This window comes from Pteropus medius, unplaced genomic scaffold, assembly GCF_902729225.1.
Source record: "Pteropus medius unplaced genomic scaffold, Ma_sr-lr_union100, whole genome shotgun sequence".
Lineage (NCBI taxonomy): Eukaryota > Metazoa > Chordata > Mammalia > Chiroptera > Pteropodidae > Pteropus > Pteropus medius.
In genome coordinates, this window is record NW_024349796.1 from 5,775,378 (window position 1) to 5,796,773 (window position 21,396).

General features: G+C 55.8%; 2 protein-coding genes across 5 annotated transcripts in view; one reads left to right on the plus strand and one right to left on the minus strand.

Annotated features, from left to right (window-relative positions):
• ITPKB (inositol-trisphosphate 3-kinase B) overlaps positions 1-3,889 on the plus strand; it is a 91,869-nt gene extending 87,980 nt beyond the window's left edge. For both annotated transcript variants that reach the window (XM_039883281.1, XM_039883282.1), the window contains exon 8: positions 844-3,889. In XM_039883281.1, coding sequence (XP_039739215.1) covers positions 844-1,065 — 222 coding nt within the window. In that variant the 3' untranslated portion in view covers positions 1,066-3,889. The remainder of the gene's footprint in view (positions 1-843) is intronic.
• An 8,067-nt stretch (positions 3,890-11,956) lies between these two features.
• The window catches only part of STUM (stum, mechanosensory transduction mediator homolog), a 51,326-nt gene continuing 41,886 nt past the window's right edge, over positions 11,957-21,396 (minus strand). Inside the window, exons 3-5 of one of the 3 annotated variants that reach the window (XR_005657362.1) lie at positions 21,168-21,176; positions 17,982-20,146; positions 11,957-11,967 (exon numbers count right to left, since the gene is read on the minus strand). Coding sequence is in view for 2 of the 3 variants with exons in the window: in XM_039883283.1 (XP_039739217.1) it covers positions 20,112-20,146; positions 21,168-21,176 (44 nt within the window). In the remaining variant the exon portion in view is untranslated. Of the gene's footprint in view, positions 11,968-17,189; positions 20,147-21,167; positions 21,177-21,396 lie in introns of those variants that run through there. The other 2 variants (XM_039883283.1, XM_039883284.1) reach the window with 2 other exon arrangements.

Below are 21,396 nucleotides of genomic sequence, written 5' to 3' on the forward strand. Positions count from 1 at the left end.
AGGTTCAGAAAGAGGCCAAATTATTGGGGCTTCTCTTCGCTCTACTGGGAAGAGGAAGCCCCTTCTCTGGGGTCAGCATTTCCAGGGCGTCTTCCCCGCCCTGCGCGGGGCCCTGCGAGCTGTGATGGCCCCTCAGCCTCTCCCCGAACCTGCTCTCCCCGCCCTACACAGGTGACCAGGGGAAGGGTTGGGAGCTGTGCTCATATTCGAGAAGGCACCTTACCCCATGCAGTTGCTCTGACCTGGCCCAGGGCAGGGAGGGTGCCTTGGTGCCTGCTGTGCCTGAGGGAATCACACACAGGGCCCCGCCTCAGAGACCCAGCTGGGCCCCTGCGCCCAGGACTTTCAGGGGTGTTGCTGCTGGGCCAGGAGGTGATGTGGCCTCATCGCCTGGTGCCGAACGTGGCATCTCCCTGGAGTCCTCTCTTTCACACGAGTGGTTACTCGGGGTGTTGGGGAGTCACGTTTCAGGAAGAGGAGGGTGAGGCCCCAAGGTTCGCCCTGGTCTGAAATAGAAAGCGTGTAGGCTGGATGGTGGGGATGGGGTCTGCCGCCTGGGACTTCCTCCCTGCTCCCTGCCACCACCCACGCAGGAGGTAGAATCCGATGTCCTCCGCCCCCGCCCCCCGCCCCCCTGCACGGCCACTTTGCTGCCCAGGCCAGAATGGCGGAGGAGGGGGCGGTCAGAGTCGCAGGCTCTAGGCCTATCCTGAGCGACCTTTCCCCATGTCATTCAGGCCTCGGCTTCCCCAGGTCCCCCGAGGTGCCAGGTGGCAGTGCAGAGGGCAGGGTAGGGGCTCCGGCGATCCCCTCCTCACCTCCCCGCTCCCCGCACCCCTGCAGGTCATCGGCAGCTCGCTCCTCTTCATCCACGACAAGAAGGAACAGGCCAAGGTGTGGATGATCGACTTCGGGAAAACCACGCCCCTGCCCGAGGGCCAGACCCTGCAGCACGACGTCCCCTGGCAGGAGGGGAACCGGGAGGACGGCTACCTCTCCGGCCTGAACAACCTCATCGACATCCTGACGGAGATGTGCCAGGGCCCGGGCGCCCCGCTGGCCTGAGGCCCCCGCGCCCCGCGCCCCGCGCCCCGCGGCCGCGGCTCCGGTCTCTCTCCTCGCCCTTCGCTCCCCTTCTTCCTCCGTTTTCTTTCTCTTCCACCCGGGTGCAGGTCCTAGAACGGACCCTCCGAACTGCACCAGGAGACACTTTGTAGAAGACAGACGAGCTTTGCTAGCTGTTTTCCTAGGGGAAGGGCTTGGCGCGGGGCTTCCCCCTGTCTCTGTGCACAGGATCTCCTGCTAGGAAAGTAATGGCCTGTTGCCGTTAGATCTCGGTGGAGGCTCAGGTGGCCTCTGGCTGGGCTACCTGCGGGGACCTGCTGCCCCCTGGTGGCCAATGCCATTGGCGCCGCTGCCCAGCACAGCCGGTTTCTGTCCCGTCCCCGCAGCCTGGCTGGGAGGGCCCGTGTTGCAGCAGGTGCTTGGTGCCAGGCTTTCACGTGGTTGGGGCACAAAATCACTGGGAACCTCATGTGGGCCACGAGTAAAGCACTCCGCTTGGCAGTCCAGGGGCTTCCAGAGACATGTGGGGGCCCTGGTAGGGCTGCTAAAGCCGGGCCCTTTACGGGCTGGTATTGAAACGGTCCAGCTTTGGGCTAGATCCAGGAGCCAGGAGAAGGCCTGGGCCGACTTGGCCGTGCCCTTGGACTTCCCAGCTGGGGGAAAGCAGAAGCTGTGACTTCCACCTGTGATTGTTACCCATGAATTCAGAGGGATGCTCTGCACACCTGAGCTCCCGGGGCTGCATGCGCCCCACCCCCAGAGCCACTTACACCTCCCACCCCCCACCTTGCTGTGGCGAGGCCAGGGGGCTGGTGGCCTTGGGCCAGGGCACAGGCAGCCCCCAGAGGAAGAAGGAAGCTGCAGAGGACGCAGCTCTCACGTCCCCGCACCTCTGCCACCGCCCGGTCCCACACTGTCACCCTGCCTGCAAAGCAGGGAGTCTTTCCTGAGTTCTGGCGTCCCCAGCAGTTCACAGGCAGGGCTTCAGACCAGCGCCAGGCGGGGAGGACACAGGAAGCTGGCTTACTGGCATCCATTTTTCTCCCCCTGAAAAAAGTCTTACATCCTGAAGGGCTTAGACCCACATTTCCCAAATGTAGTGTGGGCAGCTTCCAGGGTACGTGCTGGGTGCCAGGGGGTGTTCCAGGCATCTCTTCCCGGAGCATCTAGGTTGCTTAAAGATTCGTGGGAAACCAATCGTGAGCTTTATTCTAATCGTAAAGCAAGTCAGTCTACATTATTGAGAAGAATGTAAAATTTGCATGACTTTTAAAGATGGAATTCTAGCAATGGCCATTTGGAGCTGTACCCCCAGGTACCCCTTTTGCTGTCAGAGGAGAGTTGGGGACCAGGCCAGCAGGCACCCGGGACAGGGTGAAGATGGTGTGTGCCCAGGTGTGTTCCTGGAGGGACCAATCCAGAGGGAGGGCTTCCTGGGCCACCCCCTCCGTCACCCCAGGGTCTATGGGGGAATCGTGACCTCGCCCATGTGACACGTTTCCCTTTTCATGCTGGTGAGTGACGGTTAGTGGGGGCGGAGGGTGGGACACGAGGATGTATTAGTTCAGATTTCTAAAAAGGAAATCACTTTTAAACTTCCTGGCTCTTGTTCAAAACAGTGGTGAACTCCTGTGTGGGCTGACTTGCTAAAGGTCACGCCCCCACCCCTGCAAAGCACGAGAGATCGTGTGACAGCACATGATCCTGGGAGGCAGGAGCACAGGAGCTGTAGTCACTTGTGGGTTAGAAGGGACCCCGGTGATCCACATGCAGCTCTGTGGGAAGGGACATCATTAATTCAGATGTCACATTTCTACAACGATGGTCTGGCCAAAAGTTACCCTCTTATCTATGAAAAAGAGTTTGCTAAAGCAAATTAATGCTATGAACAAAACTTACAGGGGACCAGGTGCACCTACTTAAGAGAACAAATTTTCCAAGCACTTTAAGCAAACACCAGTTGTTTGCAAACAATGTGCTAATACGCAAATGACTTGTTTATTAAAGGAGGCCCGTGGGGCCCCTCGTTGGCAATACTTTGCTTTGGGTTACATTATATATGTGAAAGTGGCGTACAGTGGCATCTTTTTAGGGTTACTGTATTATTTAGGGGTTCGGGGTTCTCGTATTTACCGTGCTAGTCCTCTTCCACACCTGCTCTCTCTCTCAACCCATTCTCCGCTTTGTCCTCGCATCCCCTTGTCCCGGTGGGATAGATGGATCTTAGAATGGAATTTTCCAGAACCCCCCGCCCAGGCTGTCTATAAGACCTTCCCTGCCCCCACCGCTTAGCCCTCAAGGAATGTTTTCCAACTGCTCGTCCCAGACTTGCCTTTAGTGTCATGTAAGAAGTTTTTAAGTTATATTTATATATATATATATTTTTTTTGTTTTGGTTTTTTAAATTGCACAAAACACTAAGACTGAGAGGCTGGATTCTGTTTCTTTAAAGCTATGCCTTCTTTCTGAATTTCTTTTCTGCTCGGTGGAAAGACCCGGATGCAGCCCTGCTGCGCCCCCGCCCCCCAAATGGACTCTTTCCTCCGTTAGCTGTATTTAGCTTTGAGTTTCTCTGCATCCGGTCAGTCCCTGTGTGTACATAACACATGCCCCTTCTTGGGAGGAAGCGGGGTGTTCACCCCTCGCCAGGGCCTTTTTCTTGGAAGAGAGGGCTTCTCGGAGGGGTAGCCTCCCCTCTACACCCCCTCTCCCTGCGACACCTTGGAAAAAACTGAACTGTTACAGCCCCCCGCCCCCTGCACAGTTCCCGTCAGACAGACTGCAAACACTCTGTACCTTCCTGAATAAAGGCCCAGAGCCCACGGTGGCGTCTGCAGTGTGGTCCTTCTGACTCCAGCCCTCAAGAAGTGGCTCAGGGTTGGGGAGTCTGGGGGTCTCTGGAAGCTGATTGGGGCTATGACGATCCTCGAGAATGGGGTCCGACTGGATAACCTTTCAATCTGCAAAGTATTTAAAATACTCTTTAAAACTAGTCTTTTCAAAATTGACCAAGTTAAAAATCTGCTCCACACCCCCCCCAAAAAAAAACCAACCCAAGCCTTTTCTACTTTCGCCACCAAATATTTGCATAGCCGCTCAGGGACATCGAACAGCCACAAAGAAGTGCTCCACCCTGGCTGGGGGAGCCCCTGAAACCTTTGGGGGGCTCACATCTGAGCCCCATATCAACTCCGCGAACAAGGCTGTGTCGTCTCCATTTCACAGATGGGGAAACTGAGGCTTAGAAAGATCGAAGACCTTGATCTGAGTAATAAACGGGGAGCAAGGATTCAGATCCAAACTTTGCCTGATTACAAAACCAATCCTGCCTCCCTCCCGACCCGGGCAGTGTCTGCAGGCCAGTGAGCTGCACCGTCTTCGCCCAGGTCCAGGCGCCAAGCACCAGACTCGGTATGTAGCATCCTCCAAGCGAGGATTTGTGTGGGGCCAGCGAGGAAAGCGGAGAGCAGGAGTTCCTGCCGCTCATCGAGTTCACCGCCATCGACCCGCTTCCCCTCGGGCCTCTCCCCACTCGGCACTGCCGGGGGTTCCTTTGCAGAATTCTGTGTTTGGGGGCAGGTACGTCCTTTATCAATTTGAAAAGTTATAGGACAGAAGTACAAAAAAGCTGCAGGGCCTTTGCACCTTCCGTCCTGCCTGGGCTTCGTCCCCCAGGTTATCACATGGTAACTACGGTAACTTCGGATTCTCCCGTCTGTACCTTATTCCTGTCACTGTCCTGGCAGCCAGCTCTGTGGGCTCCCAGCAACGTCCACCCAGGTTCAACGAGGGGTCTTCCCAGGCCCGTGCCTGGGTAACCTCGAAGTCTGGGGGACTCAGCCCTCCATGGTACAAACCTTGCACCAAGGGGAGATAAGAACAGGCCGATAGGTCTTCACCTCCCACCCTACTGATGGATGTAGCCTGGCTCACTTTCCAGTGGAAGGTCCAGCTGCCCTTAGTGGAGCCACGTTGATCACTGGGAAATCCCAGAACTAAGTCATCTCACAGGCCTAAGACCACCGACTGAAGACCTCACCTTCCACTCCATGTCACCCCACTTAACCCCGGATGAAGGCCATGGTGACCGATGTGGCCACCTTACCTCCACCAGCAATGTAGCCTCTGTGGCCTCCACCCCAGTGGGCAGTCTGACTTCAGGGTCCTGTCCCTGAGGTTCTGCTCTCTAGGGCGGCCAACCGTTCCGGGACAGTCCTGCATCCTGGGAAACCTGGGGGTCACCCCACTTTCTGGGACCACTTCTGGCACCGACTGACTGCCTTAGCCCGGGTTCCCTAGCAAAGGGAACCCAAGGTTAAAGCTTGGGAGCCAACATTTGATTGGGGAGAGTGACCCCAAAGGAGCTGGGGTGGGGGAGGCGAGGCAGAGGCAAAGGCAACACGACCACGAGGGGACGTGTCGGGCCACTGCAGGGGTGCGGGGGGTCGCTCCTGGGGGAGGCAGGGGCAGAAATGGACACGCCAGCCCCTTCCCGTTTTGCCTCTGACCGGTCATCTGCCCAGGGGGGTGGCACTGCCAGCCTCTCCAGCAGCTTGTGCACAGGTGCCCATCACCTAGCAAGTGGGTGGGGGGCAGTGTGGCTCTGTGACCATAGGGGCAGCACAGGCCATTGCTAGGTGGCTCCAGGCTGGGATGCAGTGTGAACCAAGTCTTCCAGCAAATACCAGCAGGGTAGTGCCCATCGGTCCCCCACTCCTTGTCTGTTCTTCCATTCTGTCCCCTTACCAATGAGGGCAAGAGGCTGGGGTACCATCAAACTGCCCCCCAATTCTGCCAGGTGCAGGGAGGAGAGAGAAGTTGAAAATAACAGACTCCTGGGGGGCCTCCAGGGAGTGGCTAGGGGTGCTCGCTGTCTCGGTGACCAGGAGGCTGTCTCCAGACCAAAGACCAGCAGCAAAACCTCCTCCGATGAGTTAGAGAAGCAGCTCTTAGGAGGAAGCCCCTGGCACAGGGACCAGGAGACCCACGCCCGCCTCTAGGTAGCTGGGGCCCGGTCGGCCCTGTCGCCCCTCTTCCCCACATCTGTTAGGGCCCCAAGGTCGAGGGGAGGGTCTTCATTGAAGCTTGGGAAGTCACGTGGCTTAACACAGTGGTTCTTCACCTTTCTCGGGGATCACAGATGCCTTAGGTCATCAGAGGAAGCGCTGCACCCCCTTCCAAGCAGTCATACACCCATCGGGGGCTCCTAGACATCCCCGAAGTTCCTTGATAAACCCTCGGGGGGTGTATGAGCCCCAGCTTAAGAACCCTTGGCTGGTAATAGTCCTTCCCAATAATACATATTGACGTGAGCCCCCTCCCCTCTCTGCAGCAGAGACCGGGGACCGGCCTGGCCTCTGCCCCCCACTCTCCCCAGCCCTTTGCCATCCAGCCTCCTGGACAGGCGTCGCCTTAGGGCTGGGACCTACCTGTTCGTAAACAGAGCTTTACTGGAAGGAAGCACGCCCGTCACTTTATGTACTGCCCGCGTCTGCTTTCCACGAAGACGGCGGAGTAGTCAGAGGCTGCGGCTGCAAAGCCTGACGCATTTACTGTCTTGTCCTTTATAGAAAAGTCCTCCAACCCTTGCCTTAGAGTAAAGGTGACCGCTGAGGAAGAATTCCTACCTATCTGGCACCATACCAGGTGATTTAAGGCGAAGTAGTTTAATCCTTACAAAAACTCGGTGAGATGGGCTTCGTTAACCCTGTTTGGGACCTAGGAAAGCAGAAGCACAGAGAGGGTGAGGCACATATGTACGAACACACAGCTGGTAAGCTGCAGACTCAGGCTCAGAATGAAATCTCAAGACCTCTCCAGATCCTGCATGGCTGAGCCTCCTGAGCAGCAGCGCTGGTCCTGGCGTCCGGCTGCATCACAGGACTACAGGGACAGCCAACCGGTCGTCCAGTCATGAGTCCTGGGTTTGGTGACTATAAACCTGAGCAGGCCCCGTGAACGCTGATGCCCAGCATGGCCGTCTCCTGGGGGTGGGGGCTGAGCTGCAGAGAGCCCAGGCCTTGGCCCCAGCTGTCCTGGGGGAGTTGGGGTCGGGGTGGGGGGGACCCTGGGCCAGGAGCTCGCTGACAGCGGCGCTGTTCGTTCCAGGCTCTGTGTGACCCTGTGTGACCCTGTGTGACCCTGCAGGGAAGCGCAGCCCACGCAGCCCTCTGTTCCTTCACAGCACAGTGACACACAGACACGCAGACTCACTGCCGTCCCCCGCCCGCCCCACCCCACGGCAGACTGTACAGAGCCAAGTTCACATGCCAGCGCACGGGCTGGCTCCAACGCCCTTCCACAGAGACACCAAAAACTCCTCTCAGTTCTCGCAAACATCAAGAGACAGCGTGTGTGTCATTTTTCTCTCTTTACGGTGACAGCTGTGGCCTGTTCCTGGCATTTCGTGCACCGTGCCAGCCCTGAGATGACAAATTCAACGGAGAAGTAAGGAAGGGAATGGCAAATGCAGAGCAAGAAGAGGAATTTCACACTTCAATGAGATGTGAGGGCTTGAAAAAAAACTAGTTTAAAATAATAACAATGACAATAAAATATGAGAAAACGAAGTGCTTCCTGAGTAGATGCTGGTTGCAGCTGGCTCCGGCCGCCGTAACAAAATACCACAGAGTGGGTGGCTTAAATAATGGGAGTTTATTTTCTCATAGTTCCGGAGGCTGGAAGTCCAAGATCGAGGTCTGGCAGGGTCTGGTTTCTGGTGAGACTCTCTTCCTGGCTCGCAGATGGCCACCTTCTCTGATGTCTCTCCATCTTTTAAGGACACCAGCCCTATCTGATTAGGGCCCCACCAGGATGACCTCATTTAACCTTTATCAGGTCCCCGTCTCCAGATAGTCACATTGGGGGCTGGGGCCTCGACATATGAAATTGAGGACACAAGCATTCGGTCCGTAACAGGGGCCCCTCTTGCTAACCAACATCACGAACTCCACTTTCCGTCCTCTGCTTCCCAAACTCGAGAGTGAGTACAGCGTTTTAGGGTGTGGAGTGGGGGGGGTGGGGCGGCTGGGGAGTGCAATGTTGGCTTCTGTGGTTTTCCATGTGGCAAAAAGTATTTGGGTTATTTTAAAAATAGTTTCTGCAAATCATGGACAAAAAGTATCAGACTGAGACAATTTGCTGTCGCCAGCAGCCCTGTTTTATTTCAATGGGGGAAAAAAAAAATGCCCAATTTTAGTCATGCTCTCTGAGAACACTTGCCGGAGTGAAATCAAGACCTTGGGCTTCGGAAGCTGCTGAAATAGCAGGACCCCGTCTGGGCAGCCTGCCCCCTTCTGGACAATCATGTGCACTACAAGGTACCTGAAGAAAAGGAAGGAGGTGGTCAGTTCATTGAACTTACAGGTCTGGGCGCCCCGTTGCTCAGCCAGCATCCTCTCCTGGCCCCCAAGAATGCCCTGGAAAAGAGAAAGTTCCCTTCTTTTCATGGCTTCTTCCAGCCTAGCTACATCTTTGGCCTGATAGTCCACTGATATGATGAACTGCATCGATTAATGATCGAATCTGGAACCAGTCTGACCTTCCCAGGGTAACCCTCGTGTGGCTTGAACACAGAGGGACACCAGAAAACTCTGGTCTGAGGGGAATGTTCCATGTCTTCATGGAGGTCATCGTTATGCAGCGGCACGTGTTTGACAGATTGTACACAGGACTGTGCATAGAACGGTAAAGGATAAATTGTACTGCGTGTCAATCATTCTTCAAAAAAATTTAAAAAACCTGACTAAAAAATTAACTGATCTCTAAAATGAATAAGAAAAAGCCTGGGACATAAGAGAAAAGCCGCCGGCTCTCACTGTTAGTGTCTCGGAGTGATTCTTCCTACATGTCTTTCCTGCGTGTCACCAGCATTTATCCTTTGTCTGCCCTGTATCAGCTCTGGAAGCCATTGATTATGCGTTATTAATCCTTCAACACAGTTATTGCTTACAGCAATTAAGTGTGACGGTCAGTTCTACGCGTCAACCTGGGGTTGCCGCGAAGGTAGTTTATAGATGTGATTACAGTCCACCTCCGTGGGGTCGGCCAGACCAACCCCATGGCTCCACGCCCTGGGACATCGTCCACAGGCCGAGTCCTCGAGGCCGAGGCAGCGGGTGAGGCCTCTGATCGGCAGTAACTTTTTTCCTTATGCCGTGGGCCTGGCACACACAGCATTTTCCACCTCTGTTTCCAGATTCACCCTCCAATGACCTGGGGCTCCGGGGCTCCAGGCAGCCATATGGCCGCCCTGACCAATGCCTCTTGGGTCTCACGACAGGGACAAATGAAATTGCGAGACACTTTGGAAATCCTCGGCTGGCCACCAAGGTGTCACCACGCCTTCCCGAGACTTGGCTGTACATTTTCTTCCAAGAGTTTGCTCCCTTTCTGTCTGGCTTCCTTCAGATCTGAATGAAAGTCACGGAGGCCCTCGGCCCGTCGGCTTGTGCTTATTTGCATGGCTAAGTAACCAACACTTCCGACGGGCAGTTGGCCAACGGATACAAACTCTGCTTCTGTACTAGGTACAGAGAAGACTCTGCATAAAATATTTTCTATTTTCGGTTGAAGCTAGGAGGTAGACAGAGCGAGCTCATATATATGCAGATGTGCTTCGTATCAATTAGCAACTTGCTGCTCCTAATTCCACCTTCCCTCAGCCGTGAAGTTTGCCTGGAGCAGGGCCCGGGTTGACTCAAAGGGAATAAGAATGTTATAGGGAGTGGCACTATTTGGGGGAGAGTTTCATGTCTGAGAAACCTGCTCCCTCCTTTCCTTTGTGAAGTGTCTTAGGCTACAGGCCTTGCTTTGTGGGGAATTTTGTGAGGCCGGATGTCAGGACGCTGGCCAAGGGTCGAGCATCCCGGAGCGTTTCCAGGGACTTCGGAAGGCGACCTCGGGTTCCGTTCTCACGAGGGCTCAGAAAGGAGTCACCTGGACGTGGGTGCGGAGACTTCCACCTTGACGTCTTATTCGTTAACTGGCACCTCATGAACCAGCTGGCAACTCCCAGCAAGCCCCTGGTGCCTCACCAAGCGCCCCGAAGGCTCCGTGTTGGGACGTGTGGGTGTGCTCACGGCGTGTGGGTGTGCTCACGGGGCGCCTGCACTCACAACCGGGCCGACGAGGAAAGAAAGGGTGCATGTGTGTTCACCTTTTCTGGAACTTTGTATATTAAAAACAAATTTTAATTGAAATTGTTCTACATGTATATATCTACAATTTTTTCTCTAAATACTGTTCTCCGACATTGTCGTTTGAGACAGGAAGGGTCAGATAGAGTGGGAAGGTGGGAAGACGAGGCTGGAAGGGATGAAAACTTGCCTGGTGCGCACATGTGCACATGCACGTGTGCGCGTGTGCATGTGTGCGTGTGTGTGCGTGTGTGCGCATGTGTGTTATGTACATAAACATCTTGTCTGTGTTTGGTACATGGTAGAGACTCAGTAGATGGCGGCTATTGTTCTTGGTGGGAAGAACAGTGAAGACAGTGTAGGTCACAGGAGGCTTTGGGAGCAAATATTTAGTTAGGATTTTTTCTTGTTATTAGTGAGAGAAGCTCGACTTGAACCAATTTATGGAAAGAAAGAAAGAGAGAGAGAGAGAGAGAGAGGAAGGAAGGAAGGAAGGAATGGTTAGAAGAGTTGTTGTTAATAATGAAATGAAGAAGGAGGAAGGGAGGAGGAGGGAGGAGGAGGAGGAGGAGGAGAGAGGAAGAAGGAAGGAAGGAAGGAAGGAAGGAGGAGGAGGAGGGAGGGGGAGGGAGGGAGGGAGGGAGGGAGGAGGGAGAGAGAGAGACAGGGCGCGGGAGGGGCGCAGATGGCTCCTGGGCTTACACTGCGCACGGGCAAAGCTCGCAGTGGCCTCGGGGACGACAGGAACAGCCTTGTCCCTCCATCTCTTCTCCGCTTTCTCCGTGTGCCGGGGTCTCGCTGCAGCCTCATGTCCCAGGAGGGGAGAACCCTGGTCCTAAGTAGCTTCTGGCCCCCTCCTGGCCGGGAACCTCAGGAGATGAGGACAGTTTCTCAGCGTTTGAAAAGTGCTTATTTCCTCCAGCAACGACGTTCTGAGTTTTAAAAGTTTCTTTGCTTTCTAGAGTTTTTCGGTTTTTTGGTTTTTTTTTAACATAGCTATTTTGGGTGAAAATATAAATATCCAATGCTCCGACTGGAGAGACAGCTGCACGCTCCTGCTCTGATAACTTCACGCAGACCCCGTCTCTTCCGGGGGACTGTACTCAGCATCTGTGGGCGAGGAGGTACTAACCCAGGGGACGTTCAGGTCCCCAGGTCAATCACAGGGACACTCGGGCCACAGGCCACAGGAGCCACACAGCTGCGCCTCCCAGAAACCAGGAAGCGGGCGGCCACCTGAAGAATCCCAGGTCCCCAGGCGGACTCACATGACCAGACTTCGCTGTCTCCTCTTTTTCAGGGGTCCCTCCTCCTGCTATTGGCCAAGCGACCACCTCAGTCATTCATGGTTCAGGTCACTGCGTGAGAAGGTCTCAGTGACCAGGCTGGTGGCCATCCTCCACTTCGGTGGCGTTCCGTTGCAGCGCCTTGTGGGGTGCCGGCCAGCTAGGGTTGAGGCACAGGTCACGTAGCTGGAGGGGAGGAGCCACGCGGACTTGACCCGTCTTGCTCAAGGAGCTGCCTGGGCCCGCGCCTTCCTCAGCGGCTCCATCCTTGCTCCGTTCCTCTTCCCTGCCCTTCGTTGCCCCTTGCTTTCCATAAACTGACTCGAGATGGGTGTCCCCCACTAGGAACGGAAGTCCTGGCTGAGTCCTTGCTCTGGGGACCCTCTCCACCCCAGGTTTGTGCTCCACATCCCTGAATGGATGCCCAACCTGGTCCCCAACCCGACGCTGGCCCTTCCATTCCACCCACTTCCTATCTCCTGTGCATCCTCAAGTGTCCTTTCCTGTGACCATCCGTGGGCGAGCACGAACCCCTCAGAGCCTGCGGCCTGGAGCTGTGGGGCATTCTGGGGAGCAGATGCCTTCTGCTTGTCACAGCCCCTTCCCTGAGGGTCCGAAGAGAGCTCTCCAGGGCACACTGGGAGAGAGGCACTGGCTGGCTCGACCACATCACCCTTCCTGAGGATGAGCGGATTGGGGCTGGGGGAGGAGAGGTGACCTCACTGCACTGAAGGTTCCTTCTCCTCACGTGGCAGGGCTGGAGAGTAGTATCAGCCTCACCAGGCCCTCCAAAGCAGGACCCCTCTGCAGAAAGAATTCTCTGGCATAATCTGAGCACGGGAAGTACTTGGAAGACGCACATGATCAAGAAATGCTCCCTGGGGTGTCTGGGTGACCCCTGGGTCATCATGCTGCCTTGGGCTTTGAGTCCTGGTTTTAGCCATGACTAAAGTCAACCCTAGGCACAGATGTCACTTCTGGGGCCTTCAAGGGGTCACCGTGGTTTAGCTTGGAATCTCCCCAAAAGGTTTTACTATCAGGAGTGATAAAAGTCATTCTTTTGGCTAATGGCCACATCAAGGCCCTTGAGATGGCAACATCTCTCAACAGACAGACCAGAACACCGCCGGTAAATGGACAAGGATTGCCAGTCCCCAAGGGCTCCAGGCTGGCGTGAGGAAACAGGAAGGAGTGGGGCCTTTCCCTTGGGGCGTGAGGTGCAGGGTGACACCTGGAGACGCGTGTCCCACAGCACCCAGCGCCGAATGCCCTTTGTGGCCTCATTCTAGACCCCAGCCTGCTGCTCCTAATGCATCTTCATTCCAATGATCTGTTGAGTCAACCATGTCCCGGGGCTGTGAACACAGAGCTGCCTGGGCATGAGGGAAAGCACGGAGCCTTCTGAGTTCTAAACTACGTGTTCATTTAACTATTAGATTTAGTTATTAGATTTCATCTTGTGAGATCGCCTCAGCCTGTCAAAAGCTTTTTGAATTCCGATTTATTCATCTAATATATTTAGTTCCCTTCACCCGGAAATTCAATAAGCTCTCTAGATTATTAAAAGAAAATGTGGTCTGGGCCGTGGACTGTGCCCTGTGAGTCCCCCCAAAGTCCCCTGGTATAGCTAAATGGCTAATCCTAAGTTCCCCTAGTCACTCCTACCAGCTTCTCTTGACCCGGGAGACCGACAAACGCGCATGTCACACACATTTCCCTCGGCAACTAGCAATCGAGACAAGGCAATGAGTTTCAACTGTACACTTATTCTCGTCAGACCCAGTGTGGGCCCTAACGCCCTAATGTGCAAATTCTCAGTGGCAAACGGATCAGACTACCAAAGCTGAGGCCCTTTAAGGAGTAACTGGCATCAGCCTCCTGGGAGGCGGGAAGTAAGGGAAACGCAGGTAAGCCCACCTCACAGAGGGGGACCTTCAAAACCGAAGGGACAAGGGGCACCAGTAGCAAATGCTGCAGAGAGGGAAGGAGGCTTTTAAGAACCCGTCAGAGAGCTGTCCACGAATGAAAATGAGAGGACACAGAGATTTGAGAAGCCACCAGAAAGGTCACAGGAATGTTTATTATATAGAAAAGAGGGGAAGGAAGAAAAGGTTTTCAAAGCTGTATTTCCAGGATTTAAAAAAATCACAAACTTGGAATGCCAAGCACATGCCATGCTTTCTATATTTATAGCAGGAATGCAGGTGCGTATATAAATATGTACATGGAGCTATGTACACAGGTTTTCATTGTCATATATGGTATTTTTCGTTACATGTACAGTAATGGTGCTCGAGTTATGAATTTCGAAGCCGGCAGAGCGCTGGAGAAATTGGAATCCTGCTCAGCGCCTAGGGGGCGCTGTGGAGACCCCAGGGACAGCAGGCAGGCGGGCCTGGGGCTTGGTCCAGGGGGATCTGGGAAAGATAAGCTGCAGGCTGCACGCCTGGGGCCAGGGCAGGTCTGGAAGCGTCCCTGACATCAGAGGTTTCTTCCTCTTTTGGAACCAAGGAAGTTTTTGGTCCCTGGGGTGAGCTGGAAAACCCCCTTGGCTGGATTGGATCCTGGGGGAAGCCGGTGGGGGTGGGGTGAGTTCCCGGTGGGTCTGAGTATAATCGAGTCAAGAAAGTCCTGGGGGATCAGAGAGGGGTCTTGTCAGAGAACAATAGAAATGTACAGCGATGAATTTAACAGAGAGAAGAGAAACCCAAACGAAGCCAGTCACAGTATCAAAGAACTGCAGATCACAACACGACACTCACCCACGTGTAAATTCAGCTGGTACACACAGAACCGGTCTTGTTTTCACGTGTGTTATTTAAAAAGAATCGGCACCATGTACAATAGCATCGAACTCAGGCTGTGGACGGGGTCAGCCCAGTGTTCCCACGGGGCACCCAGGCCCGTCACAGCCTCCACCACCCTCTCCCGGCTTGGAGCGGGGATCAAATGTTAACGCAAAAAGTGGGGTGGGCGTGACCCCCTCCCCCTTCTCACTGGTTCCTACACTGGGCGTGGGGCGAGGGTCGTGGGAACAGAAAAGGGCTTCAGAGTGAGGCTCGTCTGCAAGCCAGGAAGCGCACAGAAAGACACCCTTTCTCCAGCAAACCCACCTCCCGCAGCAGGCCCAAGTGGGGCAGGGTGGAAGAGATCCAAGAGCGGGGCCCTGGAGAACAGAAACTGCGCCTCTGGGCCGCCAGTGGGGGCGACGAGAGCGAAAAGCGGCAACATCCGGGTCCCAGGCCGGAAGGAGACAGCTTCGGGGGCTGGGGGAGAACCTTTGGAGTGTAAAGTCACGGTGAGCCTCCAGACGAGCTCTGTCCTGCATGGGCTCAGCTGCGGATCGCGCGAGAGGGGCTGTGAGTGTCGCGCGTAATGCCCTTTGCCGCGTATTATTATTGACGTCTTGGCGTGTCTGTGCTTCTTACCCTTTGAGGGTAAGAATGCAGCGAAGGAGTGAAGTGGGGAGGAGACATGGCCGGGGGGTGGGGAGAGGAGTTGGACTGGAGAGTCGGATCAGCCTGGATGGTTGGCATTTTGGCAAATCCAGGCACGGAGGGAGGGAAAGGGGCTAAATCAAAGTGAGAGACGACTCGTACCAGAAACTCAGACACGTAGAGTGGGACCCTGTCGACAGCCTCCCCACTCTGTGATGGGACCAGGAGGGGAGAGTGGGATTGGGAGCCAATGCTTCTGTTTTACTGGAAAGAGTCTGGGTGGCAGGGCCGCCAGCACCTGAGCCCACGAGCCTGCTCGGGAGACAGCAGCCTCGCCCTCTGCCTCTGCCTCTGCCTCCCCTCCACCGGATGGGGCTCCAGGGAGCCCTTTGCTCTGACAGAAATATGAAAAGTGACAGCCCCCCAGGCCCCTCCTTGAGGCATGAGGCTGTAGGAGAGACAGCAGCACCGAGCAGGAACTCACAGCCAGGGCTTGGAGGCTGGGAGCATTTGGGGTTCACTCTGGTTGGGGTTTCCCCCGCGCATCACCAGAAGGAGCCATCCCGTCTCCTTGTGGGACTCAGGGTAGATCGCGACGGTCTGACTACAAGCTTCCGCGCCCCTGTGGTCCCATGAATATTCTGAGGCTCTAAGAATCTAACAGGAAGAAAACTGACGCCAAGTTAGGACCCCGAGCGAAGCCCACCTGCTCGGGGTGACCTCAGCCTCCCTTCCCCAACAGCCCGGCCTCCCTGTCTCCTGCAACACTCACGGAGGGAGGGGGTCCAGCCTGGTCCTCAGGGAGTGGGTCTCCCCTCTCCTACCTCTGCTCACCTCGCTGTTTCACCTGGGAAGGCTGAGGACGGGGGTGCTCTCCGGGAAAGGGATCTCTTTGATCTTTTTCTCTGAGGCGGCGCCCAGGCCCAGCTTGGCCCACATCCGCGCCCGCTCTGTGCCTGCCGAATGCATAAATGCACGACCCCGAGGCCACCCGTGAGAGGCCAGCACCAAGGGATCGAAGAGGGCACCCTGTCTGTCCAGCCTTGTGGAGGCGGGGCACGGTCCGCAGATGGTCAGTGGCATATTCAAACTCCGTAGCCCCAAGCCTGAAGCCCCCCACCCCCCACCCCCACACACAGGTCATGGTCAGCACAGCTGGTGGGTGCTTTAAAAGTGCACGCCCACCTCCAACCCCTCTGTCAAAAGCCCTCGAAACAAACCAGCCAGAGGGAGGAATAGTGACGGTAAACAAGGCCGGAAACCACCAAGCAGAGGATTGACCTCTAAATCACACATCCCCGAGCAGTGCATACAACGCAGGAGGCTTTCTCAGCCAGCATCACTAACATGACAAAAACAGCCGGGGCCATTAAAGCCTGGGGTGCACCTGGGAGCTGGAAGGAGCGCAGGCTCCCCTCCCAGGGTCCCAGGAGGAGCCGGACAAGCAAAACCGAAGTGACCCTCACCCTGTCTGAGTGGTGACATGGGTTCACCAAAGAAATCATGTGAGGGGTTGTTTTCTGGATTTTAAAGAGCCAAGTTGGTCCGGAAAGGCCACTGTCAGGCTAGCCCCTCGCTTTCCTCCTGGAGCCCCAGGCCTTCGGGGGACATTCTCCTGGTCTTTGGGGTTTGCTGTCCCTGTGCTAACCTCGGGGCTGGGTGTTTGGGGCCTGTGTTTGGTCTTTCTCTCTGGGATCTGGGGCCCTGTTTCTCCGGGAAAATATTGAGCATGTGGCTTTCTCTCCTCTATGTACCTCCTGTCAGCATGTGTCCTCCCCACGGCTCCTCAGCCTTCGCTTGAGGGCTGCCCACGATGGTGACGACAGGCTGTGCTGCGGGCCAGCCCCCCGAGGACCCTGCCTTGGCCCCCCGCGATGCCTGTTCCTTCTGGGATGGGGCTGGGACACAGGCTGTGGAGTCAGCTCTGTCCCGTGGAGCCTATGTTTGGGGGCATACGGCTTCCTCGCTTGGGGCCTCGGTTCTGCGTCTGAACACTCAGCCTCCTGGGATTGCTGTGCCAGCTGCTGGTCAGGGTCATAGGAGATGGGATGCAGCACACCGTGCCTGTGCAGGGGCCCGGTGTCTGGGGACTGTCCTCGTCGCTGGGGCTGACGCGTGGGTCTGGGGCAGCAGAGGGAGGGCGCCTCTCCCTGTTGCTTCCTTAGCTCCCCTCAAGTGCAGCCAAAGACCGGCTCTGGGCCAGGTCTGCCGTGTGCGGCCCCCAGCACACGGCAGGCAGGAGAGGTGACGACCAGACCAAGAGCCATCCACCTCCTATTGTTCCCAAAGGGCCCCTGGCCTTCCCAGCCTACAATCCTGGCTGCCGAGGGGGTAGAGAAGAGACAGTTTAAGGTCCAGGTTAACAGTCTCCACATCCACGGGACAGTCCCAGGCCCCAGATGGCTCGTTCTCGCTCCAGGGTCCCACTCTGTCCCCGGGGGACTGCTGCTCTGATCCGAGTGTCACAATTAGGCCTCGAGAGTCTCTCATTCACTGTGAAGTTCTCTGCACCCCTGTGATTCGAACACGCATGGTGGGGGCCGGCGGGTGGCGGGGAGGCCTTCGGAATTCTGACTGATGCAAAGCCGAGCCTGAGGCGTGCCCTGGGGCTTCTGGACTGCCACCCTGGTGCTGCGCCATCGAGGCAAGCCCAGCTCTGTCACCAAAGCGCTGTGTGTCAACCAGGCGCTGGAGGGCACAGGAACGCTACATTTCAGCTGGCTGGTGTTTAATTAATTAAACCCGGTCCGTCTAACAGCCTGGGTGGCACAGTAGCCACTGTTCCTTATCTAAAGAAGACAATAATGCTGAGGTCATGCACTAATTTAGAAGGATGCTATTTTGAGCTGATTCTGCCCCCATGGGAATCCTCCCAGGCCCACTGCCCAGACGACAGGTGGGGGTTTCTTTCACACATCAGTTACCTGGAAAGGGGCTTCCTCCTGAGGCCGATGTCTCCCCAAGTCTGGAGACGTCCTTCCAAGCACACAACCCCCTGGATTAAGCCGTCCCACAGTGGGACTCATGGTGACACCTGTCACTCAGGAAAATCCCACCTGCGTCTGGATCGTGTCACTAAACATGCAACAAAAATTCCTCTCTCTTCTCCACCCCCTCAGCAGCCGCCTCCAGCCCCAGCCAGGAAAATAAGATCCTCCTCTCTCGCTTGTGGGAGCAGCCCCCACCTGAGACCTGTCATCACTGCAGGGAGGCAGGCAAACTTGGGGAGCTGTGGGCTGGCGGCCGTGGAGGAGTCCTGGGCTGTTATTTCAGTATGTGTTCAGCCGAGGCTGTTTTTTGTGATTCTAGGGGAGGCTCCACGCTCCGGCGGCGCTTCCTCGAGAGCAGCCAGCAGCCAGCCTGCTCTCTTCTTGGTCTGGAGGATGCCGCCTTCACACAGAGAAAGGGTCTGGCTTTCCAATCAAACCAAATGTGGTCCTACGCCTTGAAAACACAGAGGCTGCCAAACATGAAGCAAGCAGCGAAGGCCTGGGTTGGCAGCAGGAAGAAAGGAGGAGGGACGAGATAAAGCTGCTGCCAGGTGTTCATTCAGAAAGTGCATCCCAGCCTCCAGCAGCGATGGAAAAGGGACGAGATGCTCATCAGAACTAAGGGGGAGACAGCGGGTGGGAACAGGCCAGGAGCGGAGACTCTGCCTGGGGTAGGTGGGTAGCTAGAGGGGATGCCAGGGAGCTGTCCAAGCCACAGGAACCCTGAGGCCTGCTGCCCACCAGGACTGCGATTAGAAAGCCCAATGGATGGGGTGGGTGGACCACTGCCTCAGGGGCGGGGTTCATAACAGAGACTATGAAAGCAGTGGCCCCCAAGGGGACTCACGGTGGAGCCAGGGGGCCTGTTCAGCTACAGGGCCCCTAGGCGTTCCCACCCGGCACAGAAAAAAACGGCCAGACAGGTCACTTCTCCAGCCCTGGCTGAATTCTGACTGAGCCCCTGATAGGAAAAAACCCTCGGAGAGGGACACACCCAGCGGCACAAAGTCCAGCAGGGCCAGAGGCGTGCGGTCAGTCCCACGTTGTAGCGGTTCCCACGTTGGAATGAAATGAAAAGCTAACGGACACGTAAATGTCCACCTTGTCACTCTCGCTTTGGAGCCCCTTTCAAAGGCCCACAAGCCCAGACAAATATTTTTGCAACTCTAAAACCCCAGAAGTTCTCAAGAGGTACGTTTTCTCCCGTAACCGATTCAGTGGCAGAATCCGACCTGAACTGAGGGGCGGCTATTCACCGTTTCACTGATCGCGATTAGCCTGACTCGGCCCGCGTTCCTCTGCAGAAACGGTCGCGCGTGTGGTGCTGTGGCGTTGTCGCAGACTCTGAGGGGTATCGGGAAATGTAGGGTAAATGTCTCCTATTCTCTCTCAGATCCAACATTCCTGAATTCAGAGACCCATCCGTCCAAGGATTTCAGAAAAAGGACTGCGAGCCAGGAATGGCTTTAAGGGGAACGTGAAAGGCCGTCAGCCAGCGACCGCTCAGACCTGGGTTGGTAATTCTGTGCGTGGACATCTGGCGAATCCAGCAGTTTTGCCCCCAGGATGGGACCCCTGCCTTCCTCCCCAGGGAAACGAAGGTCAAAACACACCCGGGCCCAGAGGTTTCAGTGGCAGGAGGTGGGGGACAGGGCCAGGATGCACCCGTGGGGATCCGCATGTCCCCCCAGCACCCAAGCCGGGGTGCAGTGGGCCTTTCCGCTCAGGGCTGGAGTGTTTCCATCTCACTCTCTCCCCGGTGGCGCCCTCAGGCGACCACTCTGGCAGAGGCCAGGGATCCAGAGGAAGTGTCCACCACGGTCCTGTCCCTTGGTGAGCCCCTGCTCATCTGGACGGGGCCACTGCTGCCTGGCCCAGCAGCTCCGGGGTGCGCTGGCGGCGGGCGGTGGGTGATGCAAGGTGGGGGTTGGGGGAGCAGGCACATCCAGGCTTTGTCAGCATTCCCACCCCCGCAGGTGCTCGGGGTGCCTGTGCCCCTAGTGAAGGCTGGCAACCCTCAAGCCTGCTGAGCAAAGCAGATGTGTTTTCAAAATAAATAATATTTTTAAATCCCCCTTTCCACTCCAAACCCAGGAAACAGAAGAAGAGAACGTGTAGAGGTCCCGGTGCCCACGGATGCCAGATGCAGCCCCCCTGGGGCCACCTTGAACTTCTAGGCGGCTCCCCTCCCCCGGCTCACAGCTGCTGTGGGATGCCCTGCTCCTTGTAGCCTGTGAGGAGGAAGCAGAAGAGAGACGGTTAGCTACCCCCTTCCCTCAGGATTTCTCCAGGAGGTGCCCCAGACTAGAATATGCTCATGGGAGTTTATTCACACAGAGGCGTGAATGACTGCCACAGTCCCAAGCGCAGCTAGTCCCCTTGGCTTTTTAACAGAGAACACGGGATGAATAGAGGATTGTGGAACTCTAGGTTTAGTGGGGATATGTAAAGGAGGGTATCTGTGACAGAAAGTTATTAACGGCCTCCGGAATCCGCATCCCTGAAGCCACCGCACACAAGTGGCCCCACCAGCCTGGCCTGGCACAATAGGCTTCCCCAAGCAGTGGGTACCTGGTACATGGAGAGAAGAGGCAGGAAGACAGGAAAAACATGGCACACAGAAGGGGGTGACCATGCGCGTGTGCTCGACCTGCTGGCGTCTGCCACACAGGCAAAGGCGATCGATGTCCTCAAGCCTTTAGAACGTTGGTGATAATGATAAGGCCATTGGGAGCAATTAACCACTATTGATAATAGGGAATTACTGTTCATTTATTTGGGTGTGCATGGGTATAATGGTTGTGGTTTTTTGTTTTTGTTTTTTTTAAGATAATCACTGAACTATTTAAGGATGAAATTATGAGTCTGGAATTTTCTGAGTGGTTACTATTAGATTAGCTGGTAACTTAGCCCAAAGAGGAGCTTCAGTGGACTTAACCGATATTTTCTCCCTATCAGATTATTCAGCAGTTTTAGGTGCTGACCATCCGGTGCCGGGGGCCGGGCGGGTGGTGGGGAAGATGTAGGAAGTAACAGGTGGAACCAGCATGGCCGTGAGCTGACAATTGTTGCAGTTGGGTCTTTAGGGACTCTTGATACTAGGCCGTCTACTGTTGTCTACGTTTAAACATTTTCCAAAGTAAAACGCTAAAAATAGAAGCCCGTTGACCAAGCGGGAGTAGGGGTGTCTGGACAGCGTGGGGAGGAGCCCAGGCTGCCAGGCGCGAGGCCGGGCCCCGTCGACACACTCACCTTGGGAAACTTGGGAGCAGCACAGGATGTGAGGCAGCATGACAGGAAGGAGAAAAAGGAAAAGAGAAAAGAGTCTGAAAACGGAGGCTGGAGAGGCTGCCTGCAGCACGAGAAAGGGAGGACGCGTGGTGACCAGCCACGTGGCTGGTGGTCAGCCATCAGCGTGTGGGCCGAGACGCCGCCAGGAAGCTCTCTCCAGCACCCCGCTTCCCGCCGCGTCCAGCCCGGC